The sequence below is a fragment of the Genypterus blacodes genome, unplaced genomic scaffold (genome assembly GCF_046128005.1).
Source record: "Genypterus blacodes isolate CSIRO-AG114 ecotype Tasmania unplaced genomic scaffold, CSIRO-AGI_Gbla_v1 ptg000012l_1, whole genome shotgun sequence".
Lineage (NCBI taxonomy): Eukaryota > Metazoa > Chordata > Actinopteri > Ophidiiformes > Ophidiidae > Genypterus > Genypterus blacodes.
This window is the reverse complement of record NW_027466826.1, coordinates 3,787,203-3,805,370: the sequence shown is the minus strand read 5'-3', so window position 1 is coordinate 3,805,370 and position 18,168 is coordinate 3,787,203. Positions and strand designations below refer to the sequence as shown.

Sequence of the window (18,168 nt, the reverse complement as noted above, 5' to 3'; positions counted from 1 at the left end):
TCTTCTGTTTGTTAAACGGCTTGACGTATGAAGAGCTCCTCTCTGCTCTTCCATCTTTTTTTTTAGATAGCTTGACTTCCCTCCTGGCAGCGTAGACACACACTCCAGGCTCAATGCTCGGGGGTATATGATAGGCACAGCCCTTTGGAGGCTCTGCAGAGATGGAGAAACGCAGCTTCTATGCATATCTGAGTACATCCGCCTCCCTTAGCTCATCAGATTACTTCAAAATAGGTTTTGCCTTTAAATTTAATTTCCTGTTAGATGTAGCTGTGGCCCAGTTACTTACGCCTTTCTGAGCATTTTGACGTGACCTAATAACCCAGTATGGCTCACATTGGATTCCCTACGCTGCCTCGGCATTGATGGCACAGCCTCTGAGGATGCGGTTGTCATGACAACCCCCCTCCAGCAGATTCACAACCTCAACCTAACCCCCCATCTGTGCAGATGTTCATACTATGCTGATGAGAAGGCGTGCGCTCGTGTGGAATTCTTGGACAAATCCACATTGGCTTTAATATTCCTCCCAGCTTCTCTTTGTGCTTCCTGTTTACCGCATCTCCTTGTCTCATTTTGGCACACGTCCCACACCAGCGTGCAGCCCCCTCAGTTTCATTACTTGGTTGTGTAATGTGATGATGGATTAGCACAGAATCTCTTTCCAGTAGTGTGTTTCCACGTAACAAATCCCCAAAGACCATATTACTGTCCAAGTAATCTGAGGGACAAAGTAACACAGAACACACACAGTCACACTCCTGATGGACGGCTGTCATCAGTTTTCCTTTTCCTACCGCCTGACTGAGAGGGAATTACCCAGGCCTTTGTCTAACTGTTTCCTGCTGATCTGTTCTGATCCACTGTTATGTCAGAGAGAATTCAGATTTCACAGGATTTAAACAGTCTGCCCCCGCATCAGCTATATGACCCAGCTCAACATACACATAAAGAGAAGGCATAAGTAACTGTGCTGCTCCTAAAGCCATCAGCTGGTCTTTGAGTGAGAATTTGGTTTTATAATAATAATAAAGTACAAAGATTATAATTCTAGTCAAATCAGCTTTTCTGCTGGTTCACAATTCAAACAGGAAACATTTTTTAGGGTATTAGCAGTCAGAGCCGCTGCTGTTGCGCAACATTAAAGCGTATTGTGGCGTACAGACAAGCGTGCTTAAATCTCACTCTGACTGTTAATTTACACGAGTAACTGAATATTTCTGTCTGTCGATCGATTAAATGCCAAAGAGATTTACAAACTGTCCCATGAAAACATCCTTAGGCTATGACACATGGGTGTAAAAAGTACATTTGGTGATTGATTTATCTTTTGTCCGCTCTGAGGGAACCAAAGTCACATTGAATGAGTCGGGGGGAACTTTGGGGTTAAAGTGCAGAAATCAATATTGTCGACTATTTTGATGTTTTCCCAGATGTCTTCTGTCCGACACAACAACAAATGGCCTGGTGTTAAACTGACATTTGGGACTGTGTGTTGACTAAGTGGGAAGCAAAACTCCAACCACACACAGTTCACCCTCTATCATTGTTTGCTTAAGCGCTGGAAGGTTTTCAAAGCTTAACATATCAAAGCATTATTAATCTGGAAACATTATACAGATGTTTTACACATGTTTGTAAACTGAGCTACAATTCCAGCCAATAATCAGTTAAAGTTAAAACTGCCAATACTATACTAGAAAAATACTTTAGCTATTTAAGATATTCTGCCATTTGCGGTCATGGTGCTGCTAGAAATGTAGACACCTTCCACAGCTTGATGGGGGTCCCCCAACTGTGAGCATTCTTAGGATTTCTTCACTTCCAAGATGAATATCATGAGGTTCTTCCATATTGGCTACAGACTTGGGGCCATGTCTTCTCCAAAGGGTGGGAAGGAATATAATAATACTGAGGTAAATAATCCAAATATTCCAATCGTATCCACCTTACTATTGTTTTTGAACAGACATAACAATATAAATCTGCAATTCTTTTCAGAAAATTTGCATTGTGCACATTCTTTATTGACTGGTAATGTTTCCCAGCATGATGATCTGAACCGTCTCGTTGTTTATTCTGAGTCTAATAAACACTGAAAGCAGCCATTGACCCTCTTGGACTCTCATTTGTAGACTGAACACTGAGGACTTATAGTTGCCGTCAATGGTACAGCCACAACTCTGCTAGTACAGTGCTGGAGCGTTGCTTGGCAACCAATAAGTAACCACTGATTAGGGGATGCTTATTATAAATTAAATGAGTAATTGTGCTGTTTGATGCAAACCTCCTCATGCTGCAAACCAGCAGCATGAGGAGGAACTTGTGCCTTTATAAGGAACTGATTGGAAATACATGAAATGACATCACCGCAGTTTATGGAGCCTTTGTTCCCGCTGGCCACGCCCCCTTCCTCTCGGTATGATAAAGCGGACCGTCTGCGTGTGTGTGTGCACTAGTGGAGTTCCAGTGTGGCCTACAGGTGCACTGCAAGCGCGTATCTCTGCCCCGTTGGATGATGCCGGCGGAGCGCTCCTACGTACTTTGCGCAGGGATTCCTCATCTTCCGCACTTTTCCATGTTCTTATCCTGATCATTCCCCAGCCCAAGAAATGCCTTTTCCGCCGATCAGCCTCCAGCAGCGGATCTCCTCTCCTGGCAGGGATCTGTTCGGGAAGAAGAAAGCCAACGCAGTGCCTTCACACACCGAGCTCACCAGCAAATCCGGGGCAGAGAAGAGGGAGGCAGACACGGAGAAACATTCCACGTCCTGGTCATCTGCGAATTTAAGGAATCTAGGGAGGAAATCGCAGCAGCAGAAGAGTAAAAGCCCCGCGCTGAAGACCGGAACCGGGGAGGAGACGGAGAAGAGCGCCTGGCTGACGGTGCCCAGATCTCAGGACACATCCAACGGAGTTAGACGCTCCAGCTCCATGGATTCCTCCAGACTAGCCCAGGGGAAAGAGGAAGCGGTGAAAGAGATCCAGTTCACCCTCAGCCTCACTCCTGAAGCCATCCTCGTCATCCAAAAACGCAATTTAGAAAAGCAAATGATGGCTAAGCAGCAGAAGTGTTGCGCGTCCGCGGACCTTCGACACCGGCGCGTCTTCGCGTCCAAAAAGGCGCACGGAGGCTCCAAGAGCTCCGTCCCGGTGGCCACCAAAGTGGAGAGCGAGGAGCAGGATGACATCACCGCCATTGTTAAAATATCCCTGTTGAACGATCAATACAAGTACGACGATGTGGAATATGAGGAGGAGGATGGAGACGTGGATGAGACTGTTGTGAGGAAATGCAAAGAGTGGCTGAAAGGAGTAGAGAGCGCCGCCGCTTTAGGGAAAGTCGACAAACTTTCCACACTTCCGCACCTTAAAGGATGCTGATGATCCATTTATGAGTTTGACCTAAAATGACATTCCAGGACCAGAGGAAGGACCTGAATACACTGATCAGGGTCTTGCTGCAGCAGTTTTTGATTGAATCTAAACACGATTGTTCCCCCACTTGTCTCCATTGGAATGTCAGCTGTGTTCTGGGGGAATATTCCAGAAAGTAATCAATACCTGGGGAAAGCGGCAGATATATAAACTTATTCAAGATCATTCCAGCCAAGTTCATTTGGAATATAAGAGAAAATGAAGCCAAATCTGATTTTAGGCCCTAAAATGTGTGTTTTGGCTCAACCAGCAGAGCTTCTTTCTTTCTTTCTTCTGTTTTTCCTGTATTCCTCACTGTTTATTTGGAAGTTTTGAATTGAAAACCTGAATATTTACTTCTTTTTGCACATGTGTTATGGTGTCAGTAGGTTTTCCCTTAAGGAGCTCACTCGAAGTTTTGAGTGTAAGAGTTTCCTTTGTGTGTGAGAACAATAAGCTGTCATCTGGCTTTGCTGCTGAAACCAAACTGGACTGTTTATTTCTCCTCTAAGAGGCTTGAAGGGATGAATCACTTATGTACAGTATTTAAGATTTGCTAAATATTTGTACTGTCATTTGATAATTTGATGCCATTTGAAGTAAAATATTGAAAACTACACAAGTGTCAGTGACCCCTTTGAACCGTAAAGCTTCTCTCTCTCTCTCTCTCTCTCTCTCTCTCTCTCTCTCTCTCTCTCTCTCTCTCTCTCTCTCCCTCTCTCTCTCTCTCTTTGTGTTTGTGTGCCTCTTAAAGTATTCTGTTAACACGCTGCTCATTTGCACCGATTTTGATTCCTTTACACTCTGGCCAGCTCCCAGACCATATTAGCTGCTTGTTTGCCTTCATGGCGTCTTGCTATCAGTGTATTTAGCTGTTGGACAAACAGGTTTGACCCCAGAGACCAAATAGAGAAAACAAAGTAAACCTCCAGCCTAAATCTAAATTACTTGTTGGATGATCAACTTAATTGTTACTCCAGACAGGTTTACTTGTATTTTAGAGGGGTTATGGATTACGTTGTCCCCTGTCTTCATTCCCTATATGGTGATGGACTGGAGAGCGTAAGGCAAAGTAGGATATTAAATCTTAAATATACAAATCTAATGTAAAACAATGGATCTGAACTCATATAAGAGAGAAGAAACTATGAGGTGAAACAGTAAAGACATGCAAGTGCAGGATGCAAATTAACTTTTCATGCATGGTCACTTTGTGTGTGCGTGTGTGTGTGCATGTGTGTGTGTGTGTGTGTGGTGGGGGGGTGTTCCCTCCTAATAAGGTTTAACCCCTCCGCATTGTTGCATTGTTCTGTGTAACTTAGTAACCACAGTGTGACTGAGAGTGTGAAACACTTTGGAGCTCAATTAAAGGCGGACACAGCGTTAGTGAGTACCAACAAGTACATTTATTTGATATAAAATCATGCTTAGGGTGGAGTTTTACACTAATAAATGTTAAGATAGTATCACATAATACTTATAATAAAGGAATGTTGAGTAATTTGATTCTCTCACACGACTTTAATTACTTTGGAAAAAGTTAATGAAACGTTTGCCGCATCAACTGGGCCTCCTATGTTCATTTCATTTAAAATATAGGTCATATAGGAATTGAGTGATTGATTAAGCCTGTGCTCCTTAAGGGTTAAAGGTTAATGGAAACGTGATGAGCTCTCAGTGGACAGACCTTCATCAATCCAGCGCTCTGCCCTCGATCATGGATGCGTACTTTCCCGTGGGTGTCAGAAAGGTACTTGTTTGCTTAAGAGATTCATTCTATTCTATTATTCTACTTATAAATCCTGGGGGGGAAAAAAAAGATTTCCACATGAGTGAAGAAGTTGTTTTTCCTGATTTCGTGTCCACATTCAGCAGGGACAAAGAGGTTTTTTATATTGGCTCAGACTGAGATCATGGGTGAGCCGTGCACAGTGTGTACCGGGACTGGGCTGAGTTGTCTATGGCACCTGTGATGATATTATCTACTGGCTCAGTGACCACAAGTTGCGTAATCCTCCTCCATTGTGTTGCTTCAATTGTGGCCTTGTTGAAATGCTTTCACTCCAACTCATGCCTCTGTGTGTGTGTGTGTGTTTGTTCTGTGTGTGCTGTGTCACCTAGTTTGAAGAAGCTCCAAGTTGCCTCACACGATCGAATAGTTGCATTCAAGTGCGTTGTGAGAAAAGTCGAATTTAAAAGAAGCAAAAGCTGGCAATTGTTAAGATCGTCGTCTTGGTAACAGGTGGCAACACTTTCCTTCAATGTGACCTTTGAGTCTTTTTTAGTTAAAGTTGCACCACCCTGCCTCACTTCTGTTCCATCTTCATCTTTTCATGCACTAATCTGCAGTTCCTCCTCCATGACTCATCCGTTTCATTCCATGCTGTTTATTTATCAGGAGGAAACTGGAAAATGTGTCTCAGGCTTCTGTCCTCCCTCCCTGCAGCGTCCTTATCGCTGTCTCACAGAGAGACGTGGCCACACTGATTTACTGTGTGGCCCCTGCAGCACAGACGGATGCTGCCTCCTCCTGCCCGTCATCGTCACACACACACACACACACACACACACACTCAGCAGCGTCACTGCGGCAATGGATCTGATAAATGCTGCGTCTCCTGCTGCTTTTGTGAGGAAAGACAGAGTGGACACTTCCTGAACAGTCTCTGCCCATAAGACTGAAGTGATACAGTCATTCAGTAGCAGGCTGTAAAGAGAATTCTGGACTCAGACGTGTTTCATCCATCTGAGAAAAGGAACTGTAGCAGCCATACTTCTATATTTTGCAATTGTTCTCTGCAGCTCATGTCTCCTCTCTCGTCTCTCTGCCTGTTTGATTGTCTTTAAATAGTTTTAGCTTGACACTGAAGCCCTGTGAAGCTGTTGTGTGGGAGGATTCCTGTTTGCACTTAAACACATGACTGAGATTAAAGAAAACAGTTGTTCTATTTTGAAGCTGTATGCAAACGGACGTTGTCACTCCCACATCATCTAAATCCGGTTTGTCCTGTTGATAGGACAAGAATGAAGCGAAGCCTGAAGCCAAGAGGAAGAAGGTGGTCAGAGACAAAGACAAAGACCAGGACCCGGACCAGGAGGCCAAGGCCAGACTGCAGGCTCAGCTGGAGCAGGTTCATATCTGTCACCCATCACAAGTAGAGAAGAAACATGAGCTACAGAAAAGTGTTTTTAAAGCTGAGCCCCTACTAGTTTCTTTCTTTGTTAATGCTCTAGCGCCATCTAGAGGCCTATTGGAACATGCACCGCCTCAGGGATGCGCTTCATCAACGCTACGCTGCCTTGCTCAAAGAGAAGGTCAGATCACAAAGACTGGCCCTACAGCAGAGACATGAGAGAACCAGAAGAGAGTCAGAGAATCATGCAAAGAGGGTAAATCAATGTCTTTCAAATTCTGCTTTTGTTCTTCATCTGCTGTCTTTATTATAAAGTGTGTTTAACTTCAGATAGTTAAGGAACACACACACACACACACACACACACACACACACACACACACACACACACACACACACACACACACACACTACAATACTCTGTCTAGGCTCAAATACACAAATCTGCAAAGCTGTTGTGACTGTCACCTCCATCACATCTCTTTGTCCCCTGAAGTGACATGCATATCATTTACATCATTACAGGTTCAGTTAACAGCTCAATGCTATATGGACCTTTTCATGTATAAAGTAAGGGCAGTGTGGACAGTGACCAATATTTTAATCAAATTCAAGAAGTAAACCTTACCTGCTGTACCCAGTGTGATTGACTTTGATTTTGACTGTCTGGTCTCGTCTCTAAGTGGGTGTGAAAGGAGCAATAAGCTTCAGAGAGGAGCTGTGGAGTTTGATGGGGGGGCCTGACATGAGAGAGATCCTGTCTTATCTGTCCCTCCTGTAAAAGCTGGGCTTCTTCAGGAGGATGTAATTGTCCTTTCTAATGACTTGCACTTGGGTGGAGACAAAGAGAGGACAATAAAAAGTCTTTACAGGCCCTCCAGTAAGAATCCTTTGCTTCAAATTGCTGAGCAAATGAAACTGCCTGTTGTTTCCTCAGCTCAGATCCAGAGTTGGGTGAGGTGAAGCAGGCAAAGGCAGGGACACCTGCTGGGGCCTAATTGGTCCTTGCTGCAGTTAATGGCTTCCTGTGGCTGAGTGTTTACTTCTCATTTGTCCTGCGTGCTCTGTTTCCCAGCCCCTGAAACAAGGGAGGCTCACTTTAAGTCCCCCTTCCCACCGTCCCTCTGTCTCTGTCCCTCTCTTACTGTCTGTCTGCGTCCTTCTCTTTTCATCTCCTCTCAGAAACAAAGGAAGTTGACCTTCTGCAAGCTGCAGCATGATGACTCATTCCTAAAGCACCTCCCCAAAACCAGCTATTATCTGGTAGGTGTTGTGTGTAACCTAACTCATTCACACTTTCATTACTCCCCCTCCATTATAACCTTCATCATGATCTTCTATAATGTATCTCAGATCTTTGGCCTTCAGAAGCAGTTAGATCAGGGTGGATTCCTGAAAACTCACCACGACTTAGAGAACTTTTATCAGCGCATCAACTATAACACCCAGCCGTCACAGCTACAGAGAAATCTACAGGATATCAGGAAAAAGAGTTGAGTCACAGTTTCATACACAACAAAAGCAAGAGTTTGATTTTACAACATCTATCTTTGGTAAAAGTAATATATCTCACTATGTGTGTTGAATGTCATATTCACAGTGCTTGGGAGTAAATCTGCAGCTGCTGTGGTGACTCAGGACACAGGACAGCAGGAAGAACCTCCCCACTCCAGGTTGGGAATAACTTGTGAATATCATTGTTTCTTTAATCTTTCTTCTCTTTTTTCTTGGAGATCTGAATGAAAGGTTGGTTGCACAGAATTCTACATGTTATTTAAAGGTCATCAATGAATTTCGCAATTTCAACTAGTATGATTATCTTCTGCAAAGCAAATGTTGGCTGTAACATTACGAGATATATAGAATAGATACTTTGTTTACTTCATCCTATAATTCCATCAAAAATTATATTCTTTCATGAAATAAAAGGTGCAACTTCACAGCTTTTGAAGTGGCCACACTGTTCATCAATTTAGTCTATTCACCTGTAAACATTGTTTCCTTTCAACAAGATGCAAACACATACAAATAGTTATCCATTCAGTTTCTTAATGCAACAGACATAACTGTTGATTTATTTAGCTTCATGCCATTTTCCTGTAACAAGGTGGAACCCTTAAAAGGACACTTATTAGTGTTCATGCCTCCACCAAGGCCAGTAATTTACTTGTTTCAAAAAAAAGAAACTTGACAAATATATATACTACCACAAACAAATTTAGTTACATTTTAAAGTTTCTGGTTCCTGGATTTGCATCTGGACCAAAATTTAGTTTAATTAAAATGGCTTAAAAACTTTTTGACTATAATTCTGCCAACAAAACCAACAGATGTGAACACACAACCTCCTTGGTGGAAGTAATAAAGTTGTAGGCTTAGACTGTGTTGCTGGTGGCCTGGCAGGGTTAGATAGTGTTCACGTCTGAACTGTGAGCTGCTGTTTGCTCGGCCTTCCAGAGCAAACAGCAGCTCCACTGCAGGCTGCTGTAGCAGGGACCCTCCTGTAGCAGAGAGACGACTGCTCACGTCCGAGCGAGATGACCAAACACAATCTGACCCTTTCTGTCGTGGCCACTCACCTCTTCTTGATGGACGATCTCACTCTAACAAACATCATCCCAGGGAAAATGTCGTAATTATCTCTACTACAAAAGCCAACATAGCAATTGGGCCAATGGTGTCACTTCATGCCAGGACAGAGAGCAGATGTTGAAGTGTTTGCAGACCGTCTTTACTTTTTAAAGCTTTATGCTTCAAGGCAAACAGTGCAACATTTACGTCATCTGGGAGCCTGTCTGACCACACAGATCACATACACAGATAAGCCCTGATATTCCATTTGCTTTATCTAAAAGGAACTCATGTACAGGATGTGAGGCTGAGCAAGACGTATAACCTTGAAAGCTCTCACTGCTCTGTCCATGTAACGGTTTAATTCATCTATTCTATATATATCTATATATAGATCACATAATGGAGCATTACTTACATTTTCCCTATTTGTGCTCCATTTCTGCCACTCTCCAATATTTGGATATGAAATAAATCAGCCCTCAGCCATCATACCTGTTCATATCACAGAACAGTGTCACCCTTGTTGTTAATGAGTTGCTGAAGCCTGTTTAGTAGGAGCATGTATGATGTTAGTACGTAGCCGGCACACTGGCTCGGGGACATTAGGAGCTCGGTATGAAGGCCGGTGAATGCTTGTGCTGACAAGTCTTCCATCAGTGTGAAATCTCACTGCCCAACAGACAAACATGGCAAGGCAGTGGACCCCTGCGCCCCCCAACCCCGGCTGTGCAATAGCCACATTCCCCACATGTATGAGAAATACCCAAAATAAAAGTAATTAGAGCCGATGCCAAAATATGGACCCGGCATAGACGTTGGTTCTGTTTGAAATCCTATGAGCTAATTCATCCAACGTGTCTTGCTTGCGTCTATTTATATTTTCATTATTAGCCGTTATGATTTATTGGACAGTTGAGGCAGTAATTTGCTATCTTTGTGGTCATCTGATCATGATCCCTCCAATGTGTTGAATTTAACAAGTGCGCATGACAGATCTGCACAATTAGATTGACCAGAACATACCACTTCTAATGACTTCAATGAGAGGAAAATGTACATAAGACAGTGTTAGTGGAGTTGTTTCTCATCCTACCGAGTCAAAGATTTCCACATTAAGACCTTGGCAGTGTTACCTGTCAACACGCCACGGGTCAACACCAACATGACTACACATATAAATGCACAGGTCCACTTCCGCCTTTCGCCTGCATCCTCCTGGGGCTTGTATGGATCTGTTACCTGCTACACTGCCCTGTGAGTAAACGCTGCCTTGCTCGGGAGTTTGCACCCAGCAGACAAAGTGTGTCGTCACCCGAGTGCGCAGTGTTATCGGGTGTGAGCCACGGCCACACTATGGCCGCCCTTGAGAAGTAGCACATCATTAGGAATATATTAACAACCCGACATATTATGTGCAGGTCACACATCACAGCAGGAACAAGCCGAGGAAGAATCAGGGTGACAGTGAAGATGGGGGCTGCATAGTCTTCCTCACTTACGCTGATTGTGTTTGTGTGTGTGTGTGTCTGTGTGTGTGTGTGTGTGTGTGTTTCAGGTCTGGTTCAGCAGACGTGCTCCTCAGTGGCAACCGGGAGAGAGACAAAGTCGAGCAAATGTTTCCCAAGGTTAGTGTCAAAACCACAGGGGCAGTAATCTCACTTAACAAGAGCTCTGAGGCGCAAACACACCTGGGTCAGCCATCACACAACCCTCCGCCCAAACCAATATGCATAAACCCACACTGATGGAGAACACTGAGATCTGTGTGAGATCTGTATGGGGATAATAAACAAAATCTCCTTCTGTTTTTGAATGTAAACAATTTTCTAAACCTATCACGCAGCATCCAATATGAAGGAAAATGTGTTTGATATCATATGAAATAAACAAACTGTGGCTTTGAAGAAGGCAGAACTCAGCTGTAGCTTGTGTAGAGCTGGTAGAGACCCTGAAATGTGTGAGAATATTGCAGATGAGGTGATGTTCAGGTGCTGGATGAGCATATATGGACAAGCATGCAGGACTCATATTTCTCTCACCTTTGTGTCAAAATGGGCCTGAGCAAACAGAGGGCGAGCCGGTGTGTAGGGAGAGCAGAGGAAGGCAAACAGTGGTCAGACAGGACCAGTAAGAGCCAGCAGGCAGGAACATTACTCACTACATGCTGACACCTCAGATCCACGGCAGCCAGAGGGGGGATGGCACCCCCGTTTACAGCCCTAGGGTGTGGTCCAGAGTCCAGGTTGTGGGACTGTATGTATGAACTGACCTAAGATACACAGTTGCCATCATAACATGCAGCCTGTGGTGGTAGAGTGGTCAAGCCTGCAAATGTTCCCTGTCAAGGTACTCTGCTTTAACGGGATGAGGTGGCTGAAGGGTCGAGGCAAACAAGTGGGTTTGAATGTCATCTTAGTTGATCTCTTAGGCTGCACAGTGGAGCAGTGGATAGTACTGTTGCCTCACAGCAGGAAGATCCTTGGTTTGAATCCTGTGCCCACCTGGCTCCATCCTCTGCATTGGATCTAGTTGCTCTAGTTTCCCGCCATCAAAACATATGATTCTAATATCTGGATGAGTCAAATGCAGAGAGTGACATGGTATTATTTCCCGTTTCATGTTTATCAATGAGCACTATCATGTACATCGAAGCCCCAGTGGACCAATGGATAAGGCATTGGCCTCCTAAGGGATTGTGGGTTCCAGTCCCATCTGGGTGAGTGGGCCAGCACCCAATGAGTCCAGAAGTAGAAGAATCATTCCAAAAGTACAAGAATGAAGCAGTCCCAGTGTCGTCGCTCAAACATTGTGATACAATAGTATAACACAATACTTATTGAGTTTATCTGAAATGAAAAGAAAATTGGCAGGTTGTTGGTGTTCCTGATTTTTGAAGCCAAATGCAAAGAAAAGTCAAACAAACAAATGACTTCAGGCTCCAGAATGTCAAATCTAACTAACAGTAGTAATGTAAAATGTGAGCTAAAAACAGTGAAATGGTAATTTCAGCTTTAAGCAGAACTAAAGCAGATCGGATGGAGACATGATCGCTTTTCTCTGGCTTTGTAAAGCGTATGAGGCTGGTTACTGTCCCTGTGTGATGGGGGATGGGGGAGCTCGCAGCATAAAGTGCCATGCAGATCAATAACTTAAATTCCTAGTGCTGCAGTACTTGGATGCCCCACATCAGGAAGTGGCCTAGTGTGACACTTTGTGCCGGGGTTGAGGTGTTGGAGGAGGAGAGAGAGGCGCCAAATGGGACACCAGGCCTGAGGGAAACGACGCTTGTTATCACACCTTCTGCTTTTACGCCACAGCTACATGACCTCGTTTACAAGAGAGCATTTCCTTTTAAATTACAAATTGATTAATGAACAAGGAAATGATAAATCAATGTAATATGTGCCACCCACAGATGAAAGCGCCTGCATTTGCAAGCCTGCGGTCCAAATTTCTGAGGACGAGCACGTTGCCTCAGTTGGTAGGTAAACCACTGAGTTCCATCTGATTAAGACAGTGTGTGTTACAGAGGGGCAGAAAGGGGATTTGATCATGATTGTTGTCGTTTCTCACACCAGGTTATTCCAGAAATTCCAGAAAAGAGCAAGAAAGCAGAGATTTGCCTCTCACAGTTGAGGCAAATGCATCAGATGTCTTTAACAAACATGGTTTTCTCCCAAAGGTTTGTATATTGCAGCAAAGAAAGTATTATGACCTTTATTAAATTGTGTATTCTACTTATTAACAATTTGAGTACTGGTTGATAATAGCCAGACTCACTAATCTGCAAATTATCCCTGTACTCTTCCATTCAATATTGGCACTATCCCACTGGGTTCAAATCGTTCCAGAACCACTGATTGAACTCATTTCCAAGACTTTCATGCTTTAGAAGGCTCCAGAAACAGGAGAGGAGACCAGACGTGTACTGAGGAACGCTTTCAGCTGACTGCCGTTTGTTTTTCTCTGCTTGCTGTGAACTCTGGTCCAGGCTGCTGGACAGAGAGAGAGACTCACTGTGCTGGCAGGACGAGCGAGGCGTCCAAGATCTGGTTAGTAACACAAACCGGCCATAACACAACACAACAGCACCGAGCTCTATGGAAGTTTACACATAGCTGTCATACGCTATCTGCCTTTAACGTTTGTTTTTTGGACGCCACCATAGCAACGGTTATTTAGGAAATGATGGCTTTCACATGGAGTTATTTGCAAGCATGACACCGCCGTACTACATGTCTGAATATGAATCAGTTCATACGTTACATAAACATGCTTATTAGCCGTTTATCTTTGGACCTTGCCTTTCTTCTTCACTCATAGGTGCTGTGTGTTCTCCCAGACACCGACTCCAAGACATGCAAGGAAAGTCACACTGATCATCCGCCTCTCTGCTCTCCAAAACAGCCAAGGAGCGTCCAGAACAACCGACCTGCATCTCCCCAAAACAATAAAAACTCTGCAAGGTCCACGAGAACAAAAATATGACATCTTGAACTTGTTAATTAATTGTTGGAAATAGAAGACAGATTGTTACTTTGTGTGTGTGTGTGTTTGTGTGTGTGTGTGTGTGTGTGTGTGTGTGTGTGTGTGTGTGTGTGTGTGTGTGTGTGTGTGTGTGTGGTGGGGTGTTATTTTGGCAGATACCAGTGTTTTGAAGCTGCAGGTCGGGACAAAACAGTGACCCGCTGCAGAACACCCGATCCTCTATCTATGGAAGATGTATATCAGCAGAAACATGTGGAGGTAAAATGTCCACATGCATTTCACTTTATTGAAATATGATGTTAGATTGTATTTTAAAGTACTTCCTTGTGTTCTCTCTTGTAGATAATAGATCTGGGGCTCAAGCTTTGGAGTAACTACACAGCAAACACAGACGGCTGAACACAGAAACACAAGTGCCATCTAATAATAGGATTTGGCGTGTGTGTCTTTGTGTGTGTGTATGTGTCTGTGTGTGTGCTGCAGTGTATTTAATATCTCTCCTCATTTACTCCCTTTGTTCTATTTTCCATTTATGATTTGTTGTCTCACACTGGCTTACTTCTATTATAACCTAACTTTAACCAAGCATGTCACTATATCTTAATTATTAAAGGCGCTACTGATATGTTGTCACCTTTAATTATACAAACTTTCATTTTAACTTTCATTTTAATTAAATAACTTAATTTTTCATACAGATATAAAAAGTGTGTGTGTTTGTGTGTGTGTTTGTGTTACAGAATGTGTCCCACTTTGCTTTCCAGAACTTTCTTTCTCCTTTTAGTTATTTATCTTTTTTTCTAGAAATTCTTCTGTTTTGTTCTGCTGGATTGGTAGGATTTGTGTCTTAAATGAAAGGTAAAATCGTAAAAAACCCGAGCTTTCTGCGTGTAGCGTTTGGTTACTGCAGGTGTGGCTTTGATGTAGGTGTCAGTATTTACAGGTCGCTGTAATAAAGTAGCCTCAACTGCTGTGATTCGGCCTCTACCAGCCAATAGAGACCAAGCCCGCACACATCAAAGCTGGAGATGGACCAACCTACTCTCCACCGTTACGAGGAGCTTATAAATGTAGGAAAGCTACGATTTGACCTCCACATCTGGAAACACTGGAGACAAACACACTCGGGAGATACTTCTAATAAGCTTTTTGTGAGTTACTTTGTTTTCTTACCAAGTGATCGACCCTGGAGCTGTTAGATAGAATGGCCACAGGCGCGAGCGGTGAGTGTCCCGGAAAAGCCGGACAGTACCGGGTAGACCACCTGCTCAGCGCCGTGGAGAGCGAGCTGCAGGCCGGCAGCGAGAAGGGAGACCCCACGGAGAGAGACCTGAAGGTGTCCCTGGATGAGAGCGAACTGTGGCAGAGATTTAAGGAACTCACCAATGAAATGATAGTTACTAAAAACGGCAGGTAAGATGATGAAATGATAGATAGAAAGACAGTCTGTCACTTTAAAATATATATTAAATTATTTTCAACTATGTTGTTTCTTCAAAGGCGCATGTTTCCGGTTCTGAAAGTCAACGTTTCCGGATTGGACCCGAACGCCATGTACTCTTTTTTGTTGGATTTCGTATCTGCGGACAATCACAGGTGGAAATACGTAAACGGTGAATGGGTCCCCGGGGGTAAACCCGAGCCCCAAACCCCGAGCTGTGTCTACATTCACCCGGACTCGCCAAACTTCGGTGCGCACTGGATGAAAGCGCCCGTTTCCTTCAGTAAAGTCAAGCTCACCAATAAATTAAATGGAGGAGGCCAGGTAAGGAAATGGGGGGAAATAGGTTATTATAAACTAAGAAATTCGTCTTAAATAGCGTTTAATTTTCCTTCGGATCTGTTGTTTTGCAGATAATGTTAAATTCGTTGCACAAATACGAACCACGCATCCATATCGTGCGCGTCGGAGGCCCGAGGAGGATGATCACCAGCCATTCTTTCCCTGAGACGCAGTTCATTGCAGTGACAGCTTATCAAAACGAGGAGGTGGGTCATACCATTTATCACCCCAAAATCAACATGTAAAATTACTATTAAGTCATAATCTAATGCGACACTAAAGTATTTCCAGTGCGTAAATTGTGTGTAATTAACGCACAAACTTTACGCACAAATTAGTTAAACATCTGCTCACAATAACAGTTGTATTATGTTAGTTAACAATTCATGTTTTACCTATGTTTGATAATTTTTAGGGATTAAACCAAAACAGTTATTTGTTTCTTTGTTGTGTCTTTGATTTTAGGTAACTGCTCTAAAGATTAAGTATAACCCATTTGCCAAGGCCTTCTTAGATGCAAAGGAGAGGTAAGATATACATTTCAATTTCATTTAAAAAAAACACATTTATTTGTGTCTTCAGTAACATGTTGTAAAAAATGAATAAAAATGAAGATTTGTTGAAATATCACTTTTTCTTTCCTGCAGAACTGATACCAAAGACATGAGAGAAGATGTCAGTGAAAACCATCAGTCAGCTTACTCTCAATGTGAGTGGAATACTGTATTTATTATATCCTTCAGAGACTTTTATTTTGTAAGCGTTTTATTTCTTCTTGCTATTTGGGATTAGTGGGACCTTATACATATAAAACATGTTGTGTTATCATATGTGTGCTGCATATGAACACATTTCTTCCTGTCTGCTATGCTTTTATAGCGACCAAAAGTGGTATTTATACCACTAGGGAGCAGCAAAAAATGTCCAGATGTGAGGACAACAGGTTTAAGTTGAGCACAGTTATGCATAAGATATAGGGAAGGAAAAATGTACTGTCCACAAAGGAGGATGCAGAGTCTCAGGAGGATATATTATAAGTTGTATTTATGGATCTATACATTGTGATGTGGTGGTAAGTTGTGGAGCTCATGTATTGTCATTATTTCTCCCTTCCGTTGCGTCAGTGAGCGGTTGGTTCATTCCAGGCTCAGGCTCTCTCTGCCCTCCTGCCAGCCCTCACAGTCAGTTTGGAAGCCCGCTGTCGCTCCCCTCGTCCCACGGCTGTGAGCGCTACTCCACCCTGAGGAACCATCGCTCAGCGCCCTACAGCAGCCCCTACACCCATCGGACCAACTCGCCCAGTGAGTGTCCTCTGCCGTCACCTTCATGCGTCCAGGAATAAGACCCCATCCTCCCTCGCTATTAACAAGAAACCCAAACAAATGTGGCCAAGCAGGGGATGGTTAGCATTCCTTTGGCCTTTTGTGTGTGCACCCACAGAGCTGTAAACAGTTGGGCTGCAGAGAAGGAATGTATGGACAGAATATTCACACAACTGTAGTTAACACTGATGTCAGCAAAAAGACAAAAAGCTTCATCATCTCATTTGATATTTTACACTGAACAAATGCTGAACTTGGTAACTAAATCTGAACGCCTGTGCCTTTGTGTTGTAGCCGGTTACTCGGATAACTCCTCGGCGTGTCTGTCTATGCTCTCAAGCCACGATAACTGGTCCAGTCTGCAGATGCCTTCCCATTCCAGCATGATGCCCATGACCCACAGCTCCCCCTCTTCTACCAACTCCAGGTTTGTGTGAATCGTCATAATCCTCCTCCTTTATACAGGATTCTCATCTGATCTAGGTGTCTTTTTTACACAAATCCTCTGTCTCTTCCTCTGTGCAGTCAGTACACAAGCCTGTGGTCTGTGAGTAACTCACCTCTGACCCCAGTGTCCCAGACTGGGGGGATAAACAACAGCCTGAGCTCACAGTTCCTCCGAGGGTCCAGCAGCCACTACCCCACCCTCTCTCACTCAGCCACAGTGCCCTCTAGTGGCTCTCCGATGTATGACGGCAGCACGGTCACAGAGGTGCACGACACATCACAGTATGATGCTTCTCCTCACGGCCGACTTCCCTCAGCCTGGACTCCTGTTACTCCACCGTCACTATAATGGACGGGTCTGCACGATGCTTGATGGGATTCAAAGGGAGACTCAACCATCGAATCAAATTTAAAAAAGCTTGAAAATTTGTTTCAAAATCTACATCAAACTTGTTTTAGTTCCACTACACACATTGCAAGATTATGTTTTACCAATATTTGACAACAAGTGTCTTTTAATGTCTGTGAACCCCAATTTAGTTATGAATATGCTTACATTAAGCACAAGTGCATAATGTTCACAGTATGTTGAAAAAAGATGGTACAGTTGGAAAATGCTAAATGTTTTTGTTCATAGTGTTAATGAGAATGCAATCCTACTGTTGCCTTAATATGATATTTGCCATGTAAATAGATTTGAATGTATGATGCTGTTTGTACTTTAATTATGTTATTTTTTAAATATTTTCCAGATAATTCGAAAAATGAAATTAATGACTTAATATTCTGCTATGCAGATGACGCAATCCCCTGTATTATTAAAAAATGCTGAAGTCTTACAAAACATTATCATTTTGAGCACTTTAAGTCAATAGTCATTTCAGCCTTTGGTCAGCAGGTAAATAGCGGTAACCAACATGCACCCAAACAATCCAAGACCACTATACACCAATTGGTTATGAAATAGTAGGAAAGGTGTATAGCAGGACGTGTGCATGAGAATA

General features: G+C 43.3%; 3 protein-coding genes across 3 annotated transcripts; all 3 read left to right on the top strand.

Annotated features, from left to right (window-relative positions):
• Window positions 1-2,444: 2,444 nt before the first annotated feature.
• prr18 (proline rich 18) lies at window positions 2,445-4,039 on the top strand. Its single transcript, XM_076164880.1, has one exon. The coding sequence runs from the start codon at window positions 2,613-2,615 to the stop codon at window positions 3,381-3,383; it is 771 nt and encodes a 256-aa protein (XP_076020995.1). The 5' UTR covers window positions 2,445-2,612; the 3' UTR covers window positions 3,384-4,039.
• Window positions 4,040-5,133: 1,094 nt separating this feature from the next.
• LOC143012642 (uncharacterized) lies at window positions 5,134-14,234 on the top strand. The gene is made up of 13 exons (XM_076165882.1): window positions 5,134-5,166; window positions 6,434-6,547; window positions 6,651-6,806; window positions 7,733-7,813; window positions 7,904-8,042; window positions 8,151-8,223; window positions 10,680-10,749; window positions 12,540-12,605; window positions 12,703-12,806; window positions 13,116-13,176; window positions 13,448-13,590; window positions 13,768-13,870; window positions 13,955-14,234. Exons 1-13 carry the CDS (start codon window positions 5,134-5,136, stop codon window positions 14,009-14,011), a joined length of 1,200 nt encoding a protein of 399 aa, XP_076021997.1. The 3' UTR covers window positions 14,012-14,234.
• Window positions 14,235-14,413: 179 nt separating this feature from the next.
• Window positions 14,414-17,728, top strand: tbxtb (T-box transcription factor Tb). Its single transcript, XM_076165099.1, has 9 exons — window positions 14,414-14,682; window positions 14,790-15,025; window positions 15,113-15,377; window positions 15,467-15,601; window positions 15,861-15,922; window positions 16,043-16,104; window positions 16,520-16,696; window positions 17,012-17,144; window positions 17,243-17,728. The coding sequence occupies exons 2-9, from the start codon at window positions 14,817-14,819 to the stop codon at window positions 17,511-17,513; spliced, it is 1,314 nt and encodes a 437-aa protein (XP_076021214.1). The 5' UTR covers window positions 14,414-14,682; window positions 14,790-14,816; the 3' UTR covers window positions 17,514-17,728.
• The last annotated feature ends 440 nt before the right edge of the window (window positions 17,729-18,168 follow it).